Source organism: Alosa pseudoharengus, unplaced genomic scaffold (assembly GCF_046254945.1).
Source record: "Alosa pseudoharengus isolate Yale_2024_CS ecotype anadromous, Long Island Sound unplaced genomic scaffold, YU_APseudo_1.1 YU_APseudo_1.1_scf_10, whole genome shotgun sequence".
NCBI lineage: Eukaryota > Metazoa > Chordata > Actinopteri > Clupeiformes > Clupeidae > Alosa > Alosa pseudoharengus.
The window spans coordinates 4895400-4921859 of NW_027468565.1; the positions used below are offsets into that span (position 1 = coordinate 4895400).

General features: G+C 42.3%; 2 protein-coding genes and 1 long non-coding RNA gene across 3 annotated transcripts; 1 reads left to right on the plus strand and 2 right to left on the minus strand.

The window, feature by feature from the left end:
- Positions 1 to 6655: 6655 nt before the first annotated feature.
- Positions 6656 to 19146, plus strand: LOC143142605 (deoxyribodipyrimidine photo-lyase). The gene is made up of 9 exons (XM_076303615.1): positions 6656 to 7024; positions 7345 to 8215; positions 8537 to 8709; positions 9230 to 9314; positions 9458 to 9690; positions 10140 to 10334; positions 11738 to 11963; positions 12402 to 12555; positions 18545 to 19146. The coding sequence occupies exons 1-9, from the start codon at positions 6806 to 6808 to the stop codon at positions 18933 to 18935; spliced, it is 2547 nt and encodes an 848-aa protein (XP_076159730.1). The 5' UTR covers positions 6656 to 6805; the 3' UTR covers positions 18936 to 19146.
- On the minus strand, positions 15787 to 17619 carry LOC143142612 (uncharacterized). Its single transcript, XR_012990953.1, has 3 exons — positions 17414 to 17619; positions 16648 to 16760; positions 15787 to 16044 (listed from the first exon to the last, which is right to left on the minus strand). It is a non-coding gene; the product is annotated as an uncharacterized LOC143142612 (long non-coding RNA).
- Positions 19147 to 19781: 635 nt separating the features above from the next.
- Positions 19782 to 22158, minus strand: gcsha (glycine cleavage system protein H (aminomethyl carrier), a). Its single transcript, XM_076299765.1, has 5 exons — positions 22005 to 22158; positions 21421 to 21500; positions 21210 to 21273; positions 20918 to 21049; positions 19782 to 20605 (listed from the first exon to the last, which is right to left on the minus strand). The coding sequence occupies exons 1-5, from the start codon at positions 22153 to 22155 to the stop codon at positions 20508 to 20510; spliced, it is 525 nt and encodes a 174-aa protein (XP_076155880.1). The 5' UTR covers positions 22156 to 22158; the 3' UTR covers positions 19782 to 20507.
- Between the last annotated feature and the right edge of the window lie 4302 nt (positions 22159 to 26460).

Consider the following 26460-nt stretch of genomic DNA (forward strand, 5'->3'; position numbering starts at 1 on the left):
TTATGAAAAATGTTAATGTTAATCCCTTGGAGAATGTAAAAGGAATTGAAAGTCATTTTCATCTTTTTACCATGTTGCCAGGGATGGGCAGTATTTCTAATACATGTATTTAAAATACGTATTTCAAATACAAAATACTATTTTGTAATTGAAACACTTGAAGCGAAAACTATCATTAACTTGTTCAGAAAATTGAAATAGTCTGGCGAGGTGGGGCCACAGGTTGGCACATTCCCAGGATGGACCTGCTGCGTCTTTATCCATTGTTTCGTCCATGGTTTCGTCTCTAATCTAAATCTGACCATGGAGTTGACTTTGGCGGAAAGCTGAACGTGATGGCTCATAGACTGTCCCAATCAGTGGTGCCTGCACAATCCAATCACGTTTGAGAGGGAAACAACAAATTGAGGGTTTTCCGAGATTTTTTGTTTTTTCCTTTATTTTTTAGAAGAAGTAACAGGTACTCACAGTTATGGATAGAAATGTAGTGGAGTAAAGAGTACAATATTGGCCTCTCAAATGTACTTGAGTAAAGTCATGAGTACTCCCCAAAAATAATACTCGAGTAAAGTACAGATCCCTCAGAATTGTACTCAAGTACTGTACTCAAGTAAATGTACTCCGTTACTGTCCGGCTCTGGAGGAAAGCAGACAGACAAACAGTCATGCAAGCAGGAAAAAGGTAGGAAGGAATCACTTGTCAGGGTCAACTGTAGCTCTTTTCACTGCCACAAAGTGTTTGCCCTATTCAGCAAAGCAGGGGTCACTCTAAGAATCCTAGCCTCCATTTCCATGGAAACAGCATTTTCCACATCCCCCTACTCCCACACTTCTCCATCCCCACACCATATGCCATATATGTGCCCATAACATAACAATTTACATTCCCATACCAACATGACCATATATGTCCCGATAACATAACCATTTACATCCCCATACCAACAAGACCATATATGGCCCCACAACATAACCATGGACATCCCCTTATAACACAACCATGTCCATTATTTGGTCATTTCAAAATGGCTCTTTTCCTCTTTCCATCTCTTCCTTTCTGCTTCAATGGTTTTCTTTATTTAAAAGACGACTATACTGGCAATTGGAGATCAAAGCATTTAGCCTCTAAGGTAGGCGAATCTCTGTCTCTCTTTCTCTCTCTCTATCTATCTCTCTCTGTCTCCCTCTCCCTCTTTGCTCTCTCACTCTCTGTTCTCTTTATTGATTGGCTGCCTGGAAACCTGTTCTCCTGTCTAAACACTATTGATTCCTTCTTTTTCATCTCATCACCAAGGTCTCTCTGTACTGTTCAATTTTCATTTTCCGCCAATTTGTTCCTTTTTATTTTTGTCAATTCCTTTGGGATGGACAAAAGCTTGATTCAGAGAGAGTCAACAGCAATCAGAAAATAAGTGTCTCTTTGAGTGCTCTTCATGTATGTCCTGTCAATTTGTCTGTCAGTCCGTGTGTGTGTGTGTGTGTGTGTGTGTGTGTGTGTGTGTGTGTGTGTGTGTGAGAGAGAGAGAGAGAGAGAGAGAGAGAGACAGATAGAGGGAGAGGGAGAGAGAGAAGGGGAGAGAGAGAGGGAGAGAGGGAAACAGATTTTCTGGATTACAGATTATTTCCTTCCCATTAATTTATCTTACACAAACACACAGACACACCATGGACACACACACACACACATCCACAGACACACATTAGTGAATATATAGTTTATTTCTAATCCTATTGGTCAGTTCAGACCATATCTCACACTTTTGTGCATTTATTTAGCCTGAATCTAATTATCCCCAAAAATAACAGAAAGTGTATTTGCATCAACATCATTATAACCAATAGGCATCGTCATCACCACCATCATAATGAAAAGTACCCTACGGCCAATTACCCTGAGGAGGCACACACACAAAAGAAGACGGATGACCCTGAGAAATGAACCTCTTGGAAATACACTCTCGAAAAAGCAGTTTAGTTTTGAATGCTAGAACACATCCTAGAGAGGTGTTAATGAACCTATATTTTCAGGAAAAAGAAATACACAAAGATCATTACACAGATATAGTTCTATGAATATGACATTTAATTTCTTACTATCAGTCATAGGTGAAAACATGTTTTTTAAATTATAAAAATGACTGCAAATTAATAGCATTCATATGAATTATAATAACAACCACAACAACAATAATAATAACAATGCTACTACAAATAATAATAATAATAATAATAATAATAATAATTTTATAAAATCACTTTTTTATATTGTATTATCATTGTTGTTGTTGTTGCAACAAAGAAGAAGAAGAAGAAGAAGGAGAAGGAGGAGAAGAAGAAGGAGAAGAAGAAGAAGAAGGAGAAGAAGAAGAAGAAGAAGAAGAAGGAGAAGAAGAAGAAGAAGAAGAAGAAGGAGAAGAAGAAGAAGAAGAAGAAGAAGGAGAAGAAGAAGAAGAAGAAGAAGGAGAAGGAGAAAAAGAGGAAGAAGGAGAAAATAACATCAACCACAAGAGTCAAAGCAGTAGGCCTACTGTAAAAATAAAAATGATTTGTTTAATTTCATGTTGCTGGCAACATTATGATTGGGCCTACAGTGACTTGCAAAAATATTAATTTAACACAAATTAATTTAAATTTTCAAATATATGCCAATTGTTTAAGTATTCAACCCCCAGTGAGTTTCAGATGTCAAATTATTCGTAGTACAGAGGTGAAGTGCCATTTATTTGATCATTATTGATTATAATTAGGTGCTGCCTATTTCAATTGATGTTAAATAACAAGAAATGAAGACTAAAGAGACAGAATGATTCAATTTATAGGATGGGAAATGCAGAAATGTATTCTTGAAACAAGAAAATATACATTTTACAGAAAAGAAAATCTGTTATAGTCTGTTGTAAAACTAAGTAAACATTTTGCCCAGTAGCAGAATTATGCCTACCCTATAGGCCTAAAGCAAAAGTCTCTAAAAAACAGTAAAAACAATACTCTAGAGTGACTGGTCCTGTCAAGCCCTGGTCCTGTGCAGGAGCATTACCCATCAACCTAGATGTTCCATATAAGTTCTATGAAGAGGGGTAAACACTGCAGAACAATGTACAAAGCTGGTAGGGGTAAGATGAGCATAGGGGTAAGATGAGCCACCCCTTTTAACAAATTTCACGTGAAAAATCACATGACAGCATTTCAAGGAAGAGGGGTCATTCTTTACATTATGTGGAAAGGTACAGCACATGGCAAATGTGGTAAAAAAAATATGTGTAAAAATATGATTTTTTGCTCTCAAAGTGGATTTCATTTATGTCCAGTTAGATTTAGAGTGAATAGAACATCCAAATGCATTACACCTCAATTGGTGCATTACCCCAATTCTAGCGTTGTTTTTGTTGTCCTCATGATTTCCTTTTAAACGTTTCTTATAATAAAAAAGAGAAATAAATGATCAAAAATGACAACCCAGCTTGAACCTGCCACTCTCTCTCCCTCTCGTGCACGCTCAGACGTGTTCCCAATTCAAACGAGTAGCATAACGTTCAAGTTAGATCTGCTGCATAATGGAGACTGAGAGAGGACCCAAAAAGTATCATCCTTATGTAAGATGCTGTTGGTGCATTTTGACATTGTATTTTTTCTCTAAGAAGAGTGAAAAGCAGTTTGCACTTAAGCTACTCTAGTTTTGTGGTGCCCCCTCTGTCCCGTGGTGCCCTACGCACAGTGCGAGATGCGTGTGGTGGTAGCAGCGGCACTGGACGCTTTGTTCCAGGTGCTTTTACAGTAGCCTTGGCCATTGACAACTTGACAAGGCGATGAGCTGTGATTGAAATTCAGGACTGGAGTTGTCCCTGACAGGACAAATCAAAATCACCCAAAATACGGGATGTCCCGGACAATTTGGGATGGTTGGCAACCTTACTCTGATTGCCGGCAAGTGTTGCCCACAGACAGAAAGGTGTTTGCCTCCAGCAATATGGCAGCCGCATTCACGTATGCCACCTAATAGAATTCGACGGACAATGCGGTATCTAGCTTTCTATCTATGGAATACATTATGTGCACCAAAGGCTCTTCCTGTACGCTTATTTATTTCCGGTGGAGCGTTAACTGTGTTGTAACAACATCTGTTATATTCTGCTCCATTCTGCTCTTAACATCTTCACTCCGATACTGAATATCTTGTTTGCCCAATAATAACAATTTTAACACACACATAAATAATTATTTATTGTAACATGCTGATTCCCTAGTGCAACACCCAACCGGGTCCATGTATACACTAATTACATTAACAATAGCGGCAGGTTTAAACACACCTGGCTCCACCGGAAATCCATGCTCTATGCGGAAATGGTTTCGAGAATATAAAGAGATCCGAGGAGTGGGCAATCTCGTACCTTGTATGCTGTCTCTACTGCTGCGTCATATCTAGCCGTGCTACTATTGGCCAAAATCCGACCAGGCTGTTGTTCTCTCACACGTGCTCTTACTCGCCACTGATCCCGAGTCAGTCTTTGGGCCCTATCATGACATTCTAAAGTGCATCGTCACTCGTCAAAAGTCTATTCAAATTTAGTAGGATGTCCAGTTCACATTGGGAGGGGTTTCCTTCTCAAAAGTGGAGCGCATGGCGTAACAAGGTGTTCCTAGGTCTTTTAATCAGTCATATGGGTGTGTTTGGGGCGTAACATCATTTTAAACCAATGAGAATGACATCTGTCATTCCCTTTAACGGCGCAACGCGCGATATGTCAAATAAATGCATCGGTATTTTGGCATTCAATGGCGCATTTGAAGGAGGCTGCTTGCGAGACCTTATGGAATAGTCATTCTTAAACCATGCTTTACTAAAACCTAGCATAGCCTTCACGCATTTGCACTCGTCTATTATTTAAACTCATTGGCAAAGTGAAACTAACTTCACCAAGGAGTCAGTCAACGACAAGACAGTTATATGCAGTTACTTTCACTATTGACTGACAATGGGTTACCATCGAAAACATAGGCTGGAAAAAGCAATACTTACCCTAATGTTGCTCAAATGACTGAATAAAACAACATTTATCCTGCAGAGGAGTTGCTTATATCTCGTGACAGTGCGTCTTCAGCTGTGCTCCATACGTGTCTCTCGCCTCTCCTCTAATCACTTTTAACAGTCATTACCAATTTGCAAATGATGGTGAATAACTACTCATCATGAGATGTACAGTATTTCGTAATATCTTTATTCTAATTATGATTACCATTGTAATCGTGCAATTTGTAATGCTTTGCATGGACGTGCGCTGGTGTGCGTTCATGAATGATAGAAGGATGGTGCGTGCACCTGCCAATATGACTGTTGACATGCGCTCTTAAAATAGCATATGAACAACTCGCCATTGACTTCTGACCAGGTTTAGGTGGTGTATGATAGCGATTTTAAGACAACGCGCCAGGTCCCTCCCTAGGTTGTTAATTGCCACACCCCTGGGCGCAATGCTTAAAAAATAAAGGTGCAAAATAACGAATTCAACTTCGCCGGTGAATAACGAACTTTACGCCATGCGCTGGTGACCCAAAATACAGCCCTTTATATTTTTCATCAGTGGATAGTCTAGATCAGTGGTTCTAAAAGCGCAAAGCATTTTTATTTGAGGAAAAAGGACTTAAAACAGAGCACTGTGACATCCGTGTCTAATTTAGTAAACTTTGGAACCACGACTCCATCCATAAACTTCAACCACGACTCCATTGTTTGAGTTTTGACAGTGATTGACAGGTGATGGCGGGTGGCATGTGACAGGTTGGGTCGAACCATCCTGGTATGGGGGGACTCTGGGTTTTAAAATCTCACGTACCTCCTGGAGTGCCTTGACGTACCCCCAGGGGTACGCGTACCACCATTTGAGAACCACTGGTCTAGATCAGTGTTTCTCAAAGTGTGGTCCGGGGACCACTGGTGGTCCGCAAGCTATCCCAAGTGGTCCGCGAGCAGACGTGGTAAAATATAGTATAGATGCTATATTGAACCAACTTGTATGTAAATCCAAACAGTTCTGCAACACTGCCTATGTAAACTATGCCAGTTTAAATCATATTAGCACAATAAGCAAAGTGGTTCAGTGAGTAGGCCTTGTAATATACTGTTGAAGTATGTACTACTTTTTTTTTTAGATAGGTGGTCCGTGATTTTTTTTTTTATTGGTTAAGTGGTCCTTGGTATGAAAAAGTTTGAGAAACACTGGTCTAGATAGCCAAATAGTGAAATGACAGCCAGACTTTAATGCTTTCAATACTTTGAATATTTTCATTCAGCAACCTGCAGGCCTACTTTATTCTAATTATTTTACTTTAACAATGTATTATGAACTAGGCAATTGGGTGGGCTAGCATGTTGGCTTTTTAAAATTGTACGTACGATCTAGCCGTTCTTTTCATTTTTTTACCCTTGCCAAAGAGTAAAGACATTTTTTCTGTATAGGCCTATATGTAACGAGCAATAAAACGCATGCAGTCAAACAATCTGTCGGTGCGACAAGCAGGGTGAAATCTCAACTCTACATGGTCTCCATGATGTTACCAAAGACTTGGGGGCGGGGACATTGTGTAAGCCATGCTCGTTCAGCTGATTGAGTAAGAGGTTCTCGTGTTATTATGTAGCTGGCAAAGCAGTTGTGCGGAGTCAATTTTGGTACATGTCTTTTAAATCTTTGCATACGTTTTGCGTGTTGTTAACTGCAGTGCGTAATGATTGTAGCAAGCTCTAGTGCCGACCAAACAAAATAGTCTTTTGAAAGAAGCAGCCGCCGCCGAACTAATTTATCGAAACATGCCTGCTGTTGACTCAAGAGTCTCTCAGGTCCGTCACTTGCTTAGAGAGTTGCTGGCGGGCCGTGAGGACCCGGAGAGTTTCTTCTGTTTTTGTGTCTCCATTCTGGGACATCAGGAGACGCGAGTCAGGTTCCGGGAGCTAATCTCACCAATCACTTACGTTCACCATCAACTTCACAGCCAGCTCCTCTCTATCTATCAGGAGTACTTCTTAAGGGTAAGGGCTACGCGGAGCCTGTGCTTTGTCTCGCTGAATCACCTTTTTGGCCGAGAATATTGTTTTTAACAAGTGATGAAGGTGTGCTGAATGTATTTTTTTTCTTTAGTATGTTCTAAATGTACTCATGATTTGTAACAAGAAGGCCTCTTTGCTTATTGTGTTAACCAATGGTGTCATTACAATTGCTATTAATGTTATATTATTACTGGCTTTACACTGGTTATGGTGTATAGATATTGTCCTTTCTAGTACTGTCACTGCAAGTAGTTGGTATTTGGTAAGCAGCACCGATGTGTTTGTATTGGTGGTGTCCTCAGGATGTAGATGATGAGCTGGAGTTGGCACTGGCCCTCTCCCTGGTGGACACCAATCAGACATCCACTCAACAGCCTGTGCCCAGAAGTTATGCCCAGTTGGCATCGGCCACACCAGCTGCGCCGGTGAGAGGACACACACAGGGCATGGACACAAATATAAGCATGGGTACACACAAGACCCCAGGATGGACAGGGAAGAGTCCTAATGTCCCAAAGACTCCAGACGGACCAAAAGAATCAGTCACAAACAAAACAGCTACCACTGAAAATAAGGGAAAAGCTGAGGCAATCTCGTCATTGGCCAATGACAATGACAGTCAGGAAAAGCTAGATGCTGACCAATCAGAGATGTCCAGGAAGTCGAGGAGGCGTCGCCAGCGGAGGCGCCAGCAACAGCTTCTGAAGAGCCCTTCCTCCCCCCGTCCAATCCTCATGTGGTTCAGGAGGGACCTGCGTCTCCTAGACAACCCTGCTTTGATTGGCTGCCTGGAGCTTGGTGCTCCTGTCATCCCCCTCTTCCTGTGGAATGACCAGGAAGAGGAAGGGCCAGGTGTTACCGTGGCAGCAGGCGGGGCCTGTAAGTACTGGCTTCATCAGGCGCTGGTGTGTCTCAATCAAGCGCTGGAGCGAATAGGAAGCCATCTGTTGACGGTGAAGGCAGAGCCTTCTTCAGCGGAGGTCCTGCAGCAATTGGTCAAGGAGACAGGGGCGGGGACAGTTGTAGCGACAGCTCTGTATGAGCCCTGGCTGAAGGAGAGAGATGAGGGAGTAGCCAACACACTCCAACAGCAGGGCATCAGCTGGCAACTCCACCACTCCTACTGCCTACGAGACCCCTACACAGTCACTACACAGGGGGTGGGCCTCAGAGGTGAGCTTTTTACACACACGCACACACACAGTGAAACAACAGGTACTGTAGTTAGCTGCCAAATCACCCCTCGTGCCAATGACACTCCCTGTACCATCACACACACACACACGCACACAGATTTGATGTGCAAATTCCTTGCTGTTGTGTGTCAGCTGTAAGACTGTGTACTGTGTGTGTGTGCGTGTGTGTGCGTGTGTGTGTGTGTGTGCATGTGCGTGTGTGCGTGTGCGTGTGTGTGTGTGTGCGCGTGTGTGTGTGTGTGTGCGCGTGTGTGTGTGTGCGTGTGTGTGTGTGTATACTGTACGTGTGTGTTTGTAGGAATCGGCTCTGTGTCCCACTTCATGAGTTGCTGCCAGCAGAACCCTACAGGTGCACAGGGCACACCTCTGGATGCCCCTCCCACCCTACCTGTGCCCTCCACCTGGCCTACTGGATGCCCGCTGGAGCAGCTGGGCTTGGCACGGATGCCCCGCAGGAAAGATGGCACCACGGTGAGGGACTAAACACTTTACACAGGCTAGCAGCCCTGCTGCCATGCTCAACCCAGTCAAACTGATGAACAGATGAGGCCTATACTGCTTACTCCTGTTACAGTCCTCCATGCAACATTGTCATCCCTTTACACATAACATTACCAGTCCAGATGTTTTTCTGCTGCCAAATGCTATCTGTGCAGTAAAGACTATTCTGTCTTTAAGAATCTTTAAGCATTGTGTTTCCTAAAACCCCTGTGTGTGTGTGATGTACAGGTGGACTGGGCAGTGAATATCCCTGTGTGTGTGTGATGTACAGGTGGACTGGGCAGGGAATATCCCTGTGTGTGTGTGATGTACAGGTGGACTGGGCAGTGAATATCCCTGTGTGTGTGTGATGTACAGGTGGACTGGGCAGTGAATATCCCTGTGTGTGTGTGATGTACAGGTGGACTGGGCAGTGAATATCCCTGTGTGTGTGTGATGTACAGGTGGACTGGGCAGTGAATATCCCTGTGTGTATGTGTGTGATGTACAGGTGGACTGGGCAGTGAATATCCGGCGGGACTGGGATTTCACTGAGGAGGGAGCTCATGCTCGCTTGGAGGCTTTTCTGCAGGATGGTGAGACTCTTCCCAAACATAAGCACTAATCAGTCATTCCATATCTGTTAATAATACTTCAGTGTTACTAGATCTCATTCACACATGTGCTCTCTCTCTGTCATTATGTATGTATGTGTGTGTGTGTGTGTGTGTGTGTGTAGGTGTGTATCGGTATGAGAAGGAGTCGGGGCGGGCGGATGCCCCCAACACCAGCTGTGTGTCTCCGTACCTGCACTGGGGTCAGCTGAGTCCCCGCTGGCTGCTCTGGGATGCCCGCGCTGCCCGCTGCCGCTCACCCAAGTTCCAGCGCAAGCTGGCGTGGAGGGACCTGGCCTACTGGCAGCTCACGCTGTTCCCAGACCTGCCCTGGGAGAGCCTGCGCCCACCATATAAGGTCAGGAATCATTGAAAAACCTCCACATACACACAGGTCATGTAAGTGGCCTGTGTTGGTGTGTGTCATCTCACTTGTCATTAGGGGTGTGGAAACAAATCAAGTTTCGCAATATTTTATTTTGCACTACTACAGTATGTCAATGTTACACTATTTAAAATGTCTGTGTACTTGTGTGTACAAATGTTTGCTGTTCACAGCTCTTCTTGTCATATGTGTATGTGTTTCATATTTGCCACCTCCTTTAAAATTTGCTTATTTTGATTGCTTCCTCAAAATTCTAAATAAACATAAATAATTTCTGCGTTACTTACTCCTATATGACAGTAAGCTAAATATATTTGGCATGTAGTCTACACAAGGTATTTGAGTGTGTGTGTGTGTGTGTGTTTGTATGTGTGTGTGTAAAGCATCTACATGTAACCCCTCTCTCCTCGGCTTTACTGCAGGCCCTGCGCTGGAGCTCTGAGCGTGCCCACCTGCTTGTGTGGCAGAAGGGCAAGAGCGGCTACCCTCTGGTGGACGCAGCCATGAGACAGCTGTGGCAGACGGGCTGGATGAACAACTACATGAGACACGTGGTGGCCTCCTTCCTCGTCGCTTACCTACACCTGCCCTGGCAGGAGGGCTACCGCTGGTTCCAGGTGAGACAGGGACAGCGAGAGGGAAGAGGGGAGGGAGGGAGAGGGAGACAAGCTAGTTGAAAGAGAAAGGGGGAGAGAGGAGGAGGGAGAGGGAGACAAGCTAGTTGAAATGTGAAAGGGGGAGAGAGGAGGAGGGAGAGGGAGACAAGCTAGTTGAAATGTGAAAGGGGGAGAGAGGAGGAGGAGGGAGAGGGAGACAAGCTAGTTGAAATGTGAAAGGATGACAGGAAATATACAGTTAAGGAACTTTTCATGTTTGTTTCTGAGAGGAAGCATAGGAGCATAGAATGCATGGGAGAAGACTGATAAAGTAGAATGATAAAGTAGAAGAATGATAAGTAGAAGAATGATAAAGTAGAAGAATGATAAGTAGAAGCCCGAAAAGCACTGAGATGAAGAACTGATGATCAGATAGAAGGCTGAATGGGGAGACAGCAGCAGAGGAAGACATGCTGTCTTAGCAGACACATCTTAGCAGGACTGAACACAGTGTCCAGAGGAAGACATGCTGTCTTAGCAGACACATCTTAGCAGGACTGAACACAGTTTCCAGAGGAAGACATGCTGTCTTAGCAGACACATCTTAGCAGGACTGAACACAGTGTCCAGAGGAAGACATGCTGTCTTAGCAGACACATCTTAGCAGGACTGAACACAGTGTCCAGAGGAAGACATGCTGTCTTAGCAGACACATCTTAGCAGGACTGAACACAGTGTCCAGAGGAAGACATGCTGTCTTAGCAGACACATCTTAGCAGGACTGAACACAGTGTCCAGAGGAAGACATGCTGTCTTAGCAGACACATCTTAGCAGGACTGAACACAGTGTCCAGAGGAAGACATGCTGTCTTAGCAGACACATCTTAGCAGGACTGAACACAGTGTCCAGAGGAAGACATGCTGTCTTAGCAGACACATCTTAGCAGGACTGAACACAGTGTCCAGAGGAAGACATGCTGTCTTAGCAGACACATCTTAGCAGGACTGAACACAGTGTCCAGAGGAAGACATGCTGTCTTAGCAGACACATCTTAGCAGGACTGAACACAGTTTCCAGAGGAAGACATGCTGTCTTAGCAGACACATCTTAGCAGGACTGAACACAGTGTCCAGAGGAAGACATGCTGTCTTAGCAGACACATCTTAGCAGGACTGAACACAGTGTCCAGAGGAAGACATGCTGTCTTAGCAGACACATCTTAGCAGGACTGAACACAGTGTCCAGAGGAAGACATGCTGTCTTAGCAGACACATCTTAGCAGGACTGAACACAGTGTCCACAAGGAGTGAGGACAGGAATAATGCCACTACAAAGGCATGGGGAATTAATATGTGACCTCCAAAGTAATGAATGTAGGCTTTATAAAACTGTTGTAAATATTGTAATTAATGCCCTGTGCCAGGACACGCTGGTGGATGCTGACGTTGCCATAGACGCCATGATGTGGCAGAATGGGGGGATGAGTGGTCTGGACCACTGGAACTTTGTCATGCACCCAGTTGACGCGGCAATGACCTGTGACCCTAACGGAACCTATGTGAGGCGCTGGTGCCCTGAGCTTGCACCACTGCCCGATGAGCTCATCCACAAGCCATGGAAATGCCCCACCTCCATACTGCGCAGGGCAGGTGAGGGGCAGTTAGCGTGTTGCTATAATGCGTCTTATGATAGTTATGTTAGCATGATGCTATGAGGCTTCTTATGATAGTTACAGTATTATAAAGCTATAATGTGGCTGCCATTGAAATGTATATTGCTATGATGCTGCTAATAGAATCTAGGGTATGTTGTTTCAGTCAGGATAACAATGATTATAGAGCTCAGACAGTATGATGCTATTGCACCCCCTCTGATGGTTATTACAATGATACAGCTGATATGAGCAGCCTTTCATGTAGTGTTTGCGCCCACACCAAAGTCCTTTTGAAGTGTTAGTCAAAACCCAAAGTCCATATTGTTGTCTCTTTTCCTATCCCTCATCTCTACCCTCCTTCTCTTTTCCTCCACCGGCCATCTCCCCCTCTCCCCTCCTCCTCCTCCCCCTCCCCCACCTCTCCCCGCTGTAGGTGTGGTCCTGGGGCAGACCTACCCTGAGCGGGTGGTCACTGACCTGGAGGAGCGTAGGACCCAGTCGCTGCGGGACGTGGCGGAGGTGAGACAGCGCTTCAAGGAGTACGTGGACCAGCACTCTGGGTGTGACCTGGTACCCCTGCCCGACAGGTAACACACTTCATACACACAGCCTGTTACAACACACAACATACAGATTGCCCATATACACAGCATCCACCAACACACAATACACATTCTCCATGCATACAACCTCCACCAACACACTCTCCACACACATACCATCCACCAATATAAAGCTCTCTGGTACTCAACATCTGAAGTGTAAGTTTAGTACCATATGATTGTCTGACAGTTGCTATGTATGAACACTAAAAATCTCCACAAACTGGGAAAAAGAGCCACCCTATTCACTCTACATGCATCCAACATGCACACTCCCCACACACAGCATCCACCAACACACACTGTCCTCACAGACAATATACACATCTATCTATCTATCTTGCAACATCCACCAATACACACTCTTGGTAAATACAAGCCTACATTCTCTATACAAACTGCACCTGAGTCTGTTGTATACAGTATCTGTGTCAGGGAAGTGCAGTAGGACCAAAATGCAAGACTCCACCAGGCAGAATTACAGACAACAAACAATTTAATTCTTAACACAAACTATCCAAGACACACTTAACAGGACTTGGGCTAGACAAGGTGAAACAGAGAGACAAGCCGACCAGTAGGGATGTGACGCTCGAAGCTGACGTTTCGAAACAGTGTCGAGCTTCCGAAACGCAAGTGTTTCGAACAGTGTTTCGAAGTGTGGTTCAAAACGCCCATGTCACGTGACCATGGCTTCGTGGTGTTTCAATTTGGTTTGGACCTTACCGCGCGAGCCAATTACCCGAGTAAACACCTGTTTGATCTAAATTACAAAGTCCCAGAATGCTTAAAAGTCATTCAAACACATCCTATCTTTGTGGGTTTTTTGTGAGGAGAGAGATTTTGAGAGATATAGCGACATAGAGACATATAGAGATATAGCGATTTATAGTGCATTCTTGTGATTGATAGGTTAGTGATATAGATTAGTTGACAGGCTAGAGACAGACAGTGAGCGATAGTTTAGATAGATATAGTCTAGTGACGTTAATATTTAGATAGTAGCAGAAGTAAAAAAATATATGACTGATGCCTTTATTTCAATAACAGCTGACCCTTTGAAATACTGGCAGGAGAGGAGAGTGGTTTATCCAAACCTAACTGTGATGGCCAAAAAATATTTGTGCATGCCAGCAACAAGTGTGCCTTGTGAAATAATTTTTTCCAAGGCTGGGGAGGTTTATTCAAAAACAAGAAACAGATTAAATGCCAAGACGGCAGAACAACTGTTATTCCTAAATAAAAATGTATGTTGACAAATGTGTTGTTTATTTTTCCCATGTTGTACCTGTTTAGTCTAACGCATGTATCCTTTATTTCCCTACAACATGTTCCCAAAAAAAACCCTGGGCCATAAGCATAGCCTACATTTTAAAACCATTGTAGCATTTTCCTCTCCAGCATATTCCAAAGGATAATGTACTATGAAACTGAAATAACAAAACATCTAACTGGCAGATATAAAAATATTCTTGTTATTAAAGGCATATAGTCTGAAATTTCTAAGCACCAGCCATAGACTGTAAAAAATATGGACAAAGCGTCTGTGACGTCACCCATAGATTTTCTGAAGAACGGTTATGAAGCCGTTTATGGGGGGTATGGGCGGCGCCATCTTGGAAAACGTTGGGAAATCCTAACCCCGCCTACCTCCTAGCCAATCCATATATGGGTAAAAGGGCGGGGCTTTGTATGAGACTGAGCAAGCCGGTGAACCCGCCTCGTCGTCAGCCGAGCAACCTCAGCTAACGTTAGCCTACAAGATGGACTGGCACAGACGTTGCTGTAACATTGCTGGTAAGTTTGATCTGCTAACGTGAAGTTCATGTATGTTTCTTAATGCCATGTTCAGACACTTTTTAATGTTGTATGCTGAAAGGTTATATTCGGGTGAACGGTTGAAAAGTTGAGAATGAAGAGTTGAGTTTGCAGATTCTAGCTTCTAGATAAAATAAACTAACGTTAGCTATCCCTCCCTTGCTGAAGTTACGGTCAACTAACGTAGAGTAATCTAGCGTTACAGGTTTACCAACTCACGTAGAGTAACTTAGCAGTTTACAGGTTTAGCAACTCATACTGACAAAAATGTATCTTTGCCTTTATTGTTTTGTAATTAACGTTATCCATCTCATATTCTCAGTGGCAGCCATCATTGTAACGTTAATTAATTTACGATAACATCAGCCAGCTCGCTGTATTCTGTCAACGTATGGTGTGAATTGATAACAAAATCGTAGGGTATTAGTTAACTTGTACATCATTAATTATTTTCGATTAACTCTTAATATCACGTTTTGAAATCGCTATATTGCTCTAAAGTTGTCAGTGGTAGTTTGGTCTAAGATGACATTGAAATTTCTCATCGGTGGCCATTTCACGATCCAGCGTTCATGTTCGGTTAGCTTGCCTTATTTCCCCTTGTCAGGCTATTATCAAAACGTTAAATCCAGTTAGTGTCCGGTGTTTGGCATAACAATGCCAATATTAGTGTACTTTGTCACTGAAGACCCATTTCAAATCGCACAATAGTACTACAGCATTGTACAACAACTGTAATTTTGTTGATTACAACAAGTGGTGTTGGTTTGCATTATTGTATTATCTTGTAAGTAGTTATGACTAATAAAATGTTTACCTTTCTGTTTTGGCAGTTCACCATGGGGAGGAGGCGGCAAGGAGGTCCATGGGCTCTTAACCTGGGACTAGAGGTCCAGGTGAAGTGGTTTGGCTGGGGTGTGGTGATATTGAACCCATTAAGACTATACAGTACATTTCACTTTATGTCTATTGATGGTTATGTTGGAATGTTACACCTACCCTTTACTTATGCCAAACCCTAATTTTGTTCTTTAAATATCAGAATCAGAAAGCAAACTTACTGTTGATGGCACTGAACTTGGAAATGTTTATGGAACTTTTCTGAACTGTGAATTACATTAAAACTAATGCCAGTATTTAGTTTTGTTAGTTTTTCTTATCTTCAGCTGTCTATTGTACAGTGGAGTTTTGTTATATGTTTATACTTATATTTACCATTTCTGCTGTAAGTGCATGTTGTGTGTGATGTCTGTATGCTACTGAGACCTTGAATTTCCCCTTGGAGATCAATAAAGTATCTATCTATCTATCAAACCAATTTGCCTGTGCTCTCAAAAACATTTATACAAATCTGTCAGCTTCAGTCAGTAGGTTGAATTGAAGACCCAGATGCAGAAGTAAAGGTGTTTTTTTTACTTGTATATCTTGAGCATTACAGGTAACCACTGAATTTGTGAAACTAAAATAACAAAAACTAATATGTACTAAGCTAGTACATAGTCAATACATATTAGATCACTTTAAAGACTGACAGATGCAAATGCTGTAAATAAAGGTAATCAAGGGGTCTGCTGGTGAACAAAGTCTTTGAAGTCAGAAGCTGCCACTGCTCAATGACTTGTGCCCCATCTGGTAGGATTTCAAAATGTTCCAGATCTGAAAACAGAAATATTGGTATATGTCACATCCTTGAACTTACTGCAAACTATGAACAAGTGGTCACAAATTAAGCTAAAAAATACTCCCAATATGTATAATGAACAAACTCACAGAACACTTAGCTGAATGGGGACAGGACAGGCGTATTCAACTATTTGCACATGTCCTGTTTATGCAGGCAATAAGCAAAACCAAATTTGGTGTATTCAAAGTTCTGTAGAACAACCATTTCTTGTATTTTAATGTTTTCAGTGGAACAGTGTAAGCTCATGTCTACACCCCATTGAGGTAGTTATTAACAGTTAGGCCAAGGTCCAGTCAAACAATAGCCAGTCACTGATGCCATATTCTTTAATTATCCAATCTGTATCCAACCAAAACCTGCTGATTTAAAGGCTACTTTCCATGTGTGACTTATCAAAAGAGGTCATGATAATTATTGCACAGATGTGCCCCGGACTGCTCACAATAAAAGGCCACTCTAAATGTCTGAAATGCATTCATGTTTGTTCAGTATGCTAACCATGTCTGGAATAGACAGCTAGGCCAATTGAATCCAGTAGGTTGCTCCATTTAAATGTATGAAAAATGTCAAAGTACCACGGAATCAGTTCTGAAGTGATGCTTCTGAGTCGACTGCACAGACGAGAAGTGAAGTTAGGAGTCCAGAGCCCTCTCCAGCACCCAGCCTGTCAGGATCACCTACAGGGAAACTTTGCATAGACAAGAAGTGTTGTTTCAAATTTGTGTTTAACAAATAAACGGCATCAATAAGAGTTTCAGACGTCAGTTATAACTAACAACAGTTATGGTGACTAGCTAACGTTATCGCTCGTTATCAGCTCCATGTTCAACTTAAAGTCAATGGTTCATAGTGGTTCACAATTTTACCTCCACTAGCTAGCTAATGCTTCGGCTGAAGTTATCATCTGAACGAACGCTTTTCTATCTTAAATATGACAACCCAAAGACTATATAAATTGACAACGGACTAAGCATTCACACAGAGTATTTACAAAAGGTTTTTTGACGAGAACACATGCTTTGTTACCCCAGTATGTTTGTGAACTAACGTTAACGTGCTTAACGTTACAGCTGTCTGATTATTGACTAAACACCTGGCTAGTAGCAGCTATGGCAAACGTTAAGCTAACTCACAACGGGAGCACAATCGGTTTTCACTAACGTTAACTTTATTCAAGTTAACTAAATTTATGTGTGTGCTTCAGCCATTCGGTCATCATTTTCGACATAAACTTATTTGAAATGATTTGACGCTAACGTAGCCTATAGCTGCTACAGTGCCCACTAACATGGATGCTATAATGCTAACATCTACGTGAAATAGTAGTGGAATGTAACTTACCTCAAAAACTGGAGCGAAGTCTTCTTAAAGTGTCGGTTAGTAGGCTTCAGTTAATAGCAACCCATTTTATGTCAGATATTTGAATAAACATTTTCAGAAAGGATGTGGTGTGTAGGATCACAGCCAAGACATAATTTCGGAGTTTCCTTCACTCAGCTAGTGACATCGTCTGCTGCCTCGACACCAGCCGTCAATCAAGTTGACCACGCCCTTAATTATTCATACATTTAATATCTAAATGCGATCTAAACTAACGAGTTAGAAAAAAATTCACCCCCCTCACAGTTGTCAGGCATTCGGGAACTACCAACAAATACAATAAAAGTCCATGGGACCAACCTGTAAAAGCATGAATTTATGCTGTGAAAACGGACATTTTAACATGGGGGTCTATGGACATTTGCTCCCTTTTGGGACCTGCCCCTAGCGGATTTTCGATGTATTGCAATTTTTCGCATTTCCGGGTAGGCTTCATTGTTCAAATTAGAATGTTGCCGCTTGGCACCAGCAGGGAATCGAACACCGGACGCTCCGGCCGAATGCAAGTGTGTTAACCACTCAGCCACGTGGCTGTGGACGAAATCGTGCGTTCCATGTTGGCTATTTATATTCTTCGTCTGAAGCAGTTGTGCTTCACGGTCAAAATGTGATGGTGACATCTAGTGGCTAGTTTTGCTAACATGGAGTTACGGGTGTCGGATTGTTTCGAAACCTCGACACATTCCGGCGCAATTGCTTCGAACGTTTCGTTGTTTCACAAAGCCTCGTTCTGCCCATCCCTACCGACCAGGAACAGAGAAACAGGAGGGTAGAAATACACATACTAATTAACAGAAAGACAGAGGACTGGACGAAACCAACGAGACAATAACAGGGAACAGGTGAGGAAGCAGAAACGGAGGGAAAACTAACAAGACAGGAAGCACAGACCAAATAAGGAGATGGGGCGGAGACAAAGACAGGTGACCGGCAGGTAAACACAAAGCACATGGGGAACAGGCAAGACCAAAACACAGGACACTACACAAAATGGCCACCAGGGTGGCACAAAATCCTTAGTCCAGTCCAGATCCTGACAATCTGAGTGTTTGGAAATGTACCTGTGTGTGTGTGTGTGTGTGTGTTGGTTAGGCTGGTGGAGGAGGCTCTGGGCTCGACCGGGGAGGTCCTTCGTTGCGGCTCTCGTTTCCTCCTGCCCGTCATTACTCGCATGGAGTTCAAGCACCAAACAGCTGATCCGGACGAAGCTGATGGGCGGGGCAACCCCTACAACGCCGTGCTGAAGGGCTACGTGAGCCGCAAGCGCGACGAGACCATCGCCTTCCTGAACGAGCGAGACTTCACGGCCAGCGTGATGCACGAGAGCACCCAGCGGCGCGAGCGGGCCGAGCGCCACCACTGCCTCCTGGAGGGGCTCCCTGCGCCCCCTTCCTCCGCCACTACCCGCGGGCGCCCCCGACGCACCCCCGCCAAAGACCCCTACTCCATAGTGCCAGGGGGGGTGGCCATGCCACAGAGGTGATACCCACTGGGGGAGAGGGTTGCGTACTGGTGCCACTAATGCAGCAGACTGCTGCAACATCACCACAGTCACAAGTGTGCTGAATAGGGAGTATTAATGCTTGGGGAGATCTACAGTATAATTGTATAGTCCTTTTGGGCCCAGGGACTCAATCAGCTGCACGTCTACCTCATGGCTCAAGAGCTGATAAATGACACGATACCTGACTATGGTATGGTACATCTCTTGTGACCTGATACCTGACTATAGTATGGTATGTCTCTTCTGACCTGATACCTGACTATAGTATGGTACGTCTCTCCTGACCTGATACCTGACTATAGTATGGTGCATCTCTCCTGACCTGTTGTCCTAGCTGGTCTTTCATTGTGTACTTGGATAACTGTTAATGGGGGTGGGAGATAGATATTACTCATTAGACCTATTATGGTGTTCAGGTCAAATGGCAACACATCTGTGCCCTCATACCCAAGATGGATCACTGTGTTTACTGATAATGCAAGAAAATGCACGCCTCTTAAACATTGTTCGACTTCTTGCCTTCCAAATAAACTGTACTTTTTTAAAACTTGTGAACTATAATGCATGCTTTCTCGTGAAGTGAAATGTTTACATACATTTTGTAGTGATTAGGATCTTTTTCTTTAAATATGATGTGTGAAAGGTTATTTATTATGTCAGGTATCGGTATTTCTACAGTGGTTTTGTAAATCAACCAGGCCATACTCCACTAACATAGTGTTTGTGAAGGATAATTGAGACCTGATAAATGATTTTGTAACAAAAATAAATAATACATTTTTAATTACATTTTCAACATTGGTTGTTTCCAGTCATAAAACAACATATAAACATAGCCATTTGTCCATGACAGTTTTTATTGGTGTTAGTATCTACAAATACTGTACAGCAGTTCAGTCAGATGTCAGTTCAAGTGCCAATGATCAGAGGCATTCATGTGACCAAAGACAAGGAAGATGCCCCTTCCCCCACCTACAGCTGTGTCCATACCATTACATTTACAAGCAAATTTTCATCACCTCTTAAATAGATTCAAAAGGCTGCCAACAGGATCACAGGGAAGTGTACATGTTTGCCAAATGCATACAATGAAAAAGTAACTTGTAAAGCTCTGCTGAAACAGAACAGAATCAAAGTACTTTATAGCCGGTCATGGGCCAATCAGTGTCCAGTGCTCACACTTATGTAAGGAAATGCAGAAATCTGGATCTAATGCATAGAGACTGTGTGATAGTGTGTGGGTGGGATAGTGGGTGTAGGTGTGTGCGCGTGTGCAATTTTACAAACACGAGGTAGTGGGCAAGGTATCAACAGGATGTGTATATTGGTTCAGTGAAACTCGGAGCATGTTTTAACATTTGAGTAAGCACTGGCCACTGGTCCATACTGAGAAGTGCATGCCCACCATCACGATCATCCTTTAAGAGCAACTGCTGCTATCTCTGCTAACACTTAACCATTTCTCAAGTACATTATTAGTCCATTGTGGTGCACATACATGTACACACACAAGCCTGAGACATTAACCAACACATGCACTCTGCACAGTCTCTAGTCCTCGATGGATTTGATGTATCTTTCGTAGGCGGCTTCGTCCATGAGGGAGTCTAGTTCAGCTGGATTTGCAATGGTCATCTTCATCAGCCAGCCTAGACAGACAGACAGACAGAGAGATAAGACAGACAGATAGGCAGAGAGATAGACACAGACGTTTATGCTTCAGTACACTTTGCACTAAAGCCCCAATCAATGAAGTCTTTGATCAACACAATGTTTGACAAAAACGTGAGGTGCTTTGTTGTCATGAGTGAGGTGCTTTGTTGTCATCAGTAAATAAAACTGAATGTTTGCATAACCGCTACAAAGGATAGCACTACTTGGTGGTGGTTATTATTACACTTGTACAATTTGTCTTGTGAAATATATTAGATAGAGAAAGAGAAAAAGAAAGCGAGACTCACCATCTTTGTAACAGGATTTGTTGACAAGGCCGGGCTTGTCAGCCAAAGCGTTGTTGACCTCCACGACCTCACCTGTCAGAGGGGAGTACAGCTCACTGGCTGCCTTCACACTCTCCAGGGCACCAAACTCATCTGCACAGAAACATGTGCATGTCACACAAATAATGAATATGCATGACCAGAAGGCTTTTGCATTCTCCAGAGCACCAAACTTATCTGATAAGATTAAACTCACCAACAGACACAAACACAATACAGAGCTATTTCTGGTAACCTGGTCCAAGAGGCTCACCTGATTGTGACAGCTGTGTTCCAACATCTGGTAGGCCACAGTACACCACATCCCCTAATGCTTCCTGGTGATCGACAGATAAAATCGGTGTGCATATATGCGTTTGTTCGCTGTACCGTTTTTCTGATTCATTTTGGCTACACAATTAATATTATGGGCGCTGACAGGTATCAAATTGAATCCGAGTTCTAAGCGAGCCATTTCTACTGACCTGGGCAAAGTTGCTGATGCCTACAGTTCCAACACCATCGTCTACTCGCACCCATTCATGCTTGTCGGTATATTTAAGTGCTGAGTGAGGGGAAAAAACATAACCTGGTGAATTCATAATCTACACCGACAACCACTATAAAAACAGTGACACGAGACTTACTTTAAACATTTTTCCAGTAACACTTAATGTATCCAAATGTGAATATAACTTTGTACTATGAAGAAATCTGAACATATATTAAATTGTAAGTAACGTTAAATGTGACTGGCCGTCGTTATTTAGCTACCGTAAATTGACGAGCTGAAGTAGCAAACATAGAATGCTAGCAACAAACTAACTTTAAAGGACATATCAACGGAGTCCAACTGTTCGCGTTATCGTAAGCTGTATAACGTTATAGTAAGCTGCAACTGACGTGTAATATAACTTAGACAAACTTATCACAATCAGATAACTCCAAAACTGAGGTCCACTTGTCTCCCCAATGTTAGTGAACAAGCAGTTCTGGCTAACACCCTAACGTTAGCTTGCCAATGTCCTAAATTACCTAGAGGGCAAAATAACAGGAATTATATCTTTACCTGCACTGAGCCGTGACGAAGCAGAGAGTGGTCTTTGGAGATAAACCTGCGACACGATACGATATGGCGAGAACGTACAAGATTTAGAGAGCCCTGGAAGTGTTGAAAACAATTGTGCATAGGCACACCGCATCGCCAAGCGTGCCGCCATCTTTCCCGGTTACGTCTTTAAAAACTGACGTCGTCGGCACTTGCTTTTGGTGTCATGATATGGGGGTGTGACAGTGCACCGAGTGCAGGACATTCCAGTCACTCTTTACATGTCCATTTAGTCCCATGATTTAGTCAGGTGGAAATCCAGCTGAACCCCTTAAAAAAAGGTTTTTGCATTTTTGGTATCCTAAGGACATCTAGTCAACATTTCTGGATGATAACATTAAATTTAGGCGGTGGCAAATCATTTATTGGGTCAATTTTTATGGTTTTGCTATCAAATGTTTTCTGGGATCCTGGGATTCCATTTTTGAGGTGAATTGAGAGGTTGGGGGTCAAGTTAATATTGCAATGGTCAGGTAAAAAGTCAGGAAATTTTTTCTGGCCAAAAATGCAACCAAAAAATTTTATCTCAAATAAAAATGGTTTGTTATTAATTTGCTAAAACTAAAATTGAGAAATTGGTTGTATTAGTCAAGGTCATTTTATCATCTGCAACTAGGGCTGCACGATTTGGGGAAAATTTCTAATTGCGACTTTTCTGAGATATCTGGATGCAAGCGATATGATTTTTGAATATCAATGAATTTATTGACTTAAGACATTTCTCTTGAAATTGTGCAACTTCTGATTGGATAGGATGCCTAGTAGGCTACATGAGAAGCACAGCGCTCCAGGAGTCCGTTTCTACATCAGGTTTCTTTGTCATTGCTAAACCACCATGGTATGATGCAACTTTCGCTCAAACAGCAACCTTGTAACACCCGTGTCTATGAAGTTCCATTGTTTGCTCGGACATAGTTCCGTCGTTAAAACCACTGTCCACTGTTAATGACGTCAGGCTTTAAATTGATGGTAAAAATTAGTCCTGCACATTTACTAGATTGGGGTGTAATGGTACACAAAATCACAGTTCGGTGTGTACCTCGGTTTTGAAGTCACCGTACGGTTCATTTTCGATTCAGTAACCTTGTAGGTACTCCTAACCTAACTCCTATTCAACATTTACTTAGTTGTTTAAGCGCTTATGTGTTATGGTTTGTATAATGTTGTTTTATTTTAATTGGGCTGTTTAATTCATTTGACATTATTGTTTATTATTGATATTCTCCTTAATGTAGTCTTAGCATGTCATTGTTTTTATATTATTGATTGAATGGACATTATTGTTTATTATTGCCTTTCCCCTTTTTTTTCCATTGCTTTTTTATTAGGCTATTGATTGAATTGATATTATTGTGTACTATAACTATTCTCCTTACTATATTTGACCTACATTCTAATCTGTTCCCTGTTCAATTTTAAATATTATTATGTTGTTTTGTATTTATGTGTCGCTTTGGACAAAGGTGTCTGCTAAATCCATAACCATAACCATAACCATAACCTAAAATTCACTCACAATATTACTGATGCGCAATGGGAACAGTATTTTAAAAAGTGTCAAATGTTTTTTTTGGAGTTAATTGATTAAACTGACATAGGGATAGGGTCCGCCATGTAATCTGTTTCTGTGGGAATTCAAATTTGAACATAGCCTGCAAGCAAAAAAGCCTATTGCTGATTACTGTTAAAGTTCGATACAAATATGTGTAGGCCTACCTTTACTCCCCTATTAGGCTACTAAACTTTCCACCCATGTTTGCTATTGAGCGTTTCTGAAAAACCAAATCCAAGAATGACGGTTCTAAATCCAAAGATTGCAATTGAACCCCAGATTGACTGTGAAGCTCACCAATCAGAAATGCTGTGCTTCTCAAGTACTACGCATGCTCAAAATCAGAAGTGGCACAGTCAAGGAGGATGACATTAATATAAAAATCATATGTGAATACATTGACTATGGAATATTGTAGCCTTTGCAATTAGACAATTGCAGTGGTTCATATTGCAATTGTGATTGCACTACAATTTTCTCAGTTTTAGACATGCATATGTTATTCTATAGGCCTAGTATGTCACAGTTGGGCTACAAAGTCAATAGTAATTTAATAATTGCCCTGCAATAAGGGTGTCACCAATTTATATTCTGATACCATCCTGGCCACATCCTGGATACAGTCCCCTAGAAACATCCTGGATACCAGCCTAGTCACATCCTGGATGTGCAGCCTAGCCAAAGCTTGTGTCACAACCACCTGGCTCAAAGTAGCTGTGACATTAAATGGGAGACCACACTGTAGCAATATGTTCAATAATATACATTTATTTTAACATTAAAAGATCAGTATAGTGAATGAAAAAGGTGTGAGGAGCGATGGGCTAAGGCTCTCCCCAGCGGAGCAGCCACGGAGTGACCATGACCAGGCCAGAGAGTCAGAGCGTCAGAGCACATAGAGTAGATTACCCATGAGGTCTTGTTTATAAGGCCACCCATTACTCCCAGCACCAATGGGCACACTCCATGATCTGCAGATTGGTAACAAGGCAGCACAGACACTGTTACATTTCGTGACAGTGTGCCCTTAATGATATAGCCTAGTCCGGCAGCCAAATACCATAATTTAGGTGAATCTGTTTTTTTCGGTTAAAGTTTTTTTTTTTTTTTTTTTGCTGCTGCTTCTTGTTGCCAAGGGGTAACTCAATAAGATTAGAAAGGGTGCCCGGTTATATCCCTTGGGCAATTCTCAATATTAAGCCATTCTTGTCCAAGCAAGAATAGCTTAAAGGGACACCAGGCAATGTTTTCGTGTTAATTACTCATCTTCGTAAGTCGGTATATGGTTAAATCACTCATTACAGGGCGAATGAAGACTCTCTCGCCCGCCCCTACTGCCTGTAGGAAGAATATCCCGCTTGGAAGTTATCATGTGTATCATACCCGCCAACCGAAGCAGGATCAGTTTACATCCTGCATCCACAGCACAGAGGCAGGCTAAAGAAACGCTAGCGATTGTTGCAAACGTGTGTATGGCAGAGCCGGCGAAGAGGCAGCGAAAACCCTTGACGGAAGATGCAAAGAAAAGGAAAAGAGCTTCAGATATTAGGCTATATTAATATTATTGTTTACATATTTACATCTAATATGTAAACACAATGAAAAAGTAATTTTGAACCAGGCTTCATCCAATGTTCAGATTTTTTTTAAGTTTATGCAAATCAGCACATATTTAGGCTAATTAGATTATCCCTAATGTGCATATTTAAACATTACATTTCAGATAACTTGTAATACATTTTTTCCATATCAATGTAAGTAATCAACTGAGGAAGTTTCATAGTGATATCTGATTTTACCCTATTCACCTGTAGTGTCTCACCTTGTATTCAATCGGCTACATTGAACAAGAAAATATACAAAATTGCCCAAGGGATATCACTGGGCATCCTCCTAAATCTTAAAGAGAGTATAGATTCTGCAAAAAAAACTTTAACGACAAAACCAGGTCTGACCCCATGGCTGCCGGACTAATAGCTGTATTAGCCTACATGAGTTTCAGACCAGGTTTTTCTTGTGGCGTTCTAAATTTTGTTGATGTGCCTGAACATTTTTTCATTGACACGCCTGTGGGAGCGCATTGTTCATTTGACAACTTGTGAACTTACTTGAACTCTTGGCAGTAGGCCTAGCCTAAAATTATGGTGTAAGATAGGCTAGGAAAACGACTTGCGTCACGCTTCGCTCCATGTGGGTTAAGATAGGCCCATAATGTTGATTGAGAATTGCATGTGCCAATACCAGTCTGTAGCCTAACAGAAAAAATGACCGATAGCTCCATGAACCACCATGACATTATATTGGTCCAAATTGTGTTAGCATATGATGATAGGCCTTTCCAGGGTGCGATTTGTGTAAAAACCAGAGGGGGGGATGATTTTGAATACGTTTGTGAATGAACGAAAGATTCATAGCCTAGTAATGTCATGGCTAATAATACCCTATATTATTTTTGCCACCTTTGTAACATTTTAGTTTTAGTTTACCGTGGTGTATGACTTTAAACAGCGAGTGTGCTTGGTATGATGATCAGCTCCTCTAATGCAGGGTAGGACTACGTTTTGACAAGCATACAAATTCACCTTGTTCTTGGCCTATCTGAAATTACTTCTCTACTTTTGCTGCCGCCATCCTTTCTGTATTTGTTGTGTAAAAAAACGTTGTATATGATGGCACTGAAGTCTTAAGTTAGTGAATTGGCTAACAGTGTTAGTTGGTAACCAAATAGCCTACACATTGCGCTACACGCTGCGTAGGCTACGTGCATTCTCTCTCCTGCTGATTTGCGTTCAGTAGCCAAGTGGGTAATATTGCAAAAGTTGAAAAAATAAATGTGTTTACTGTAGCCTACAGAACATAAATAGC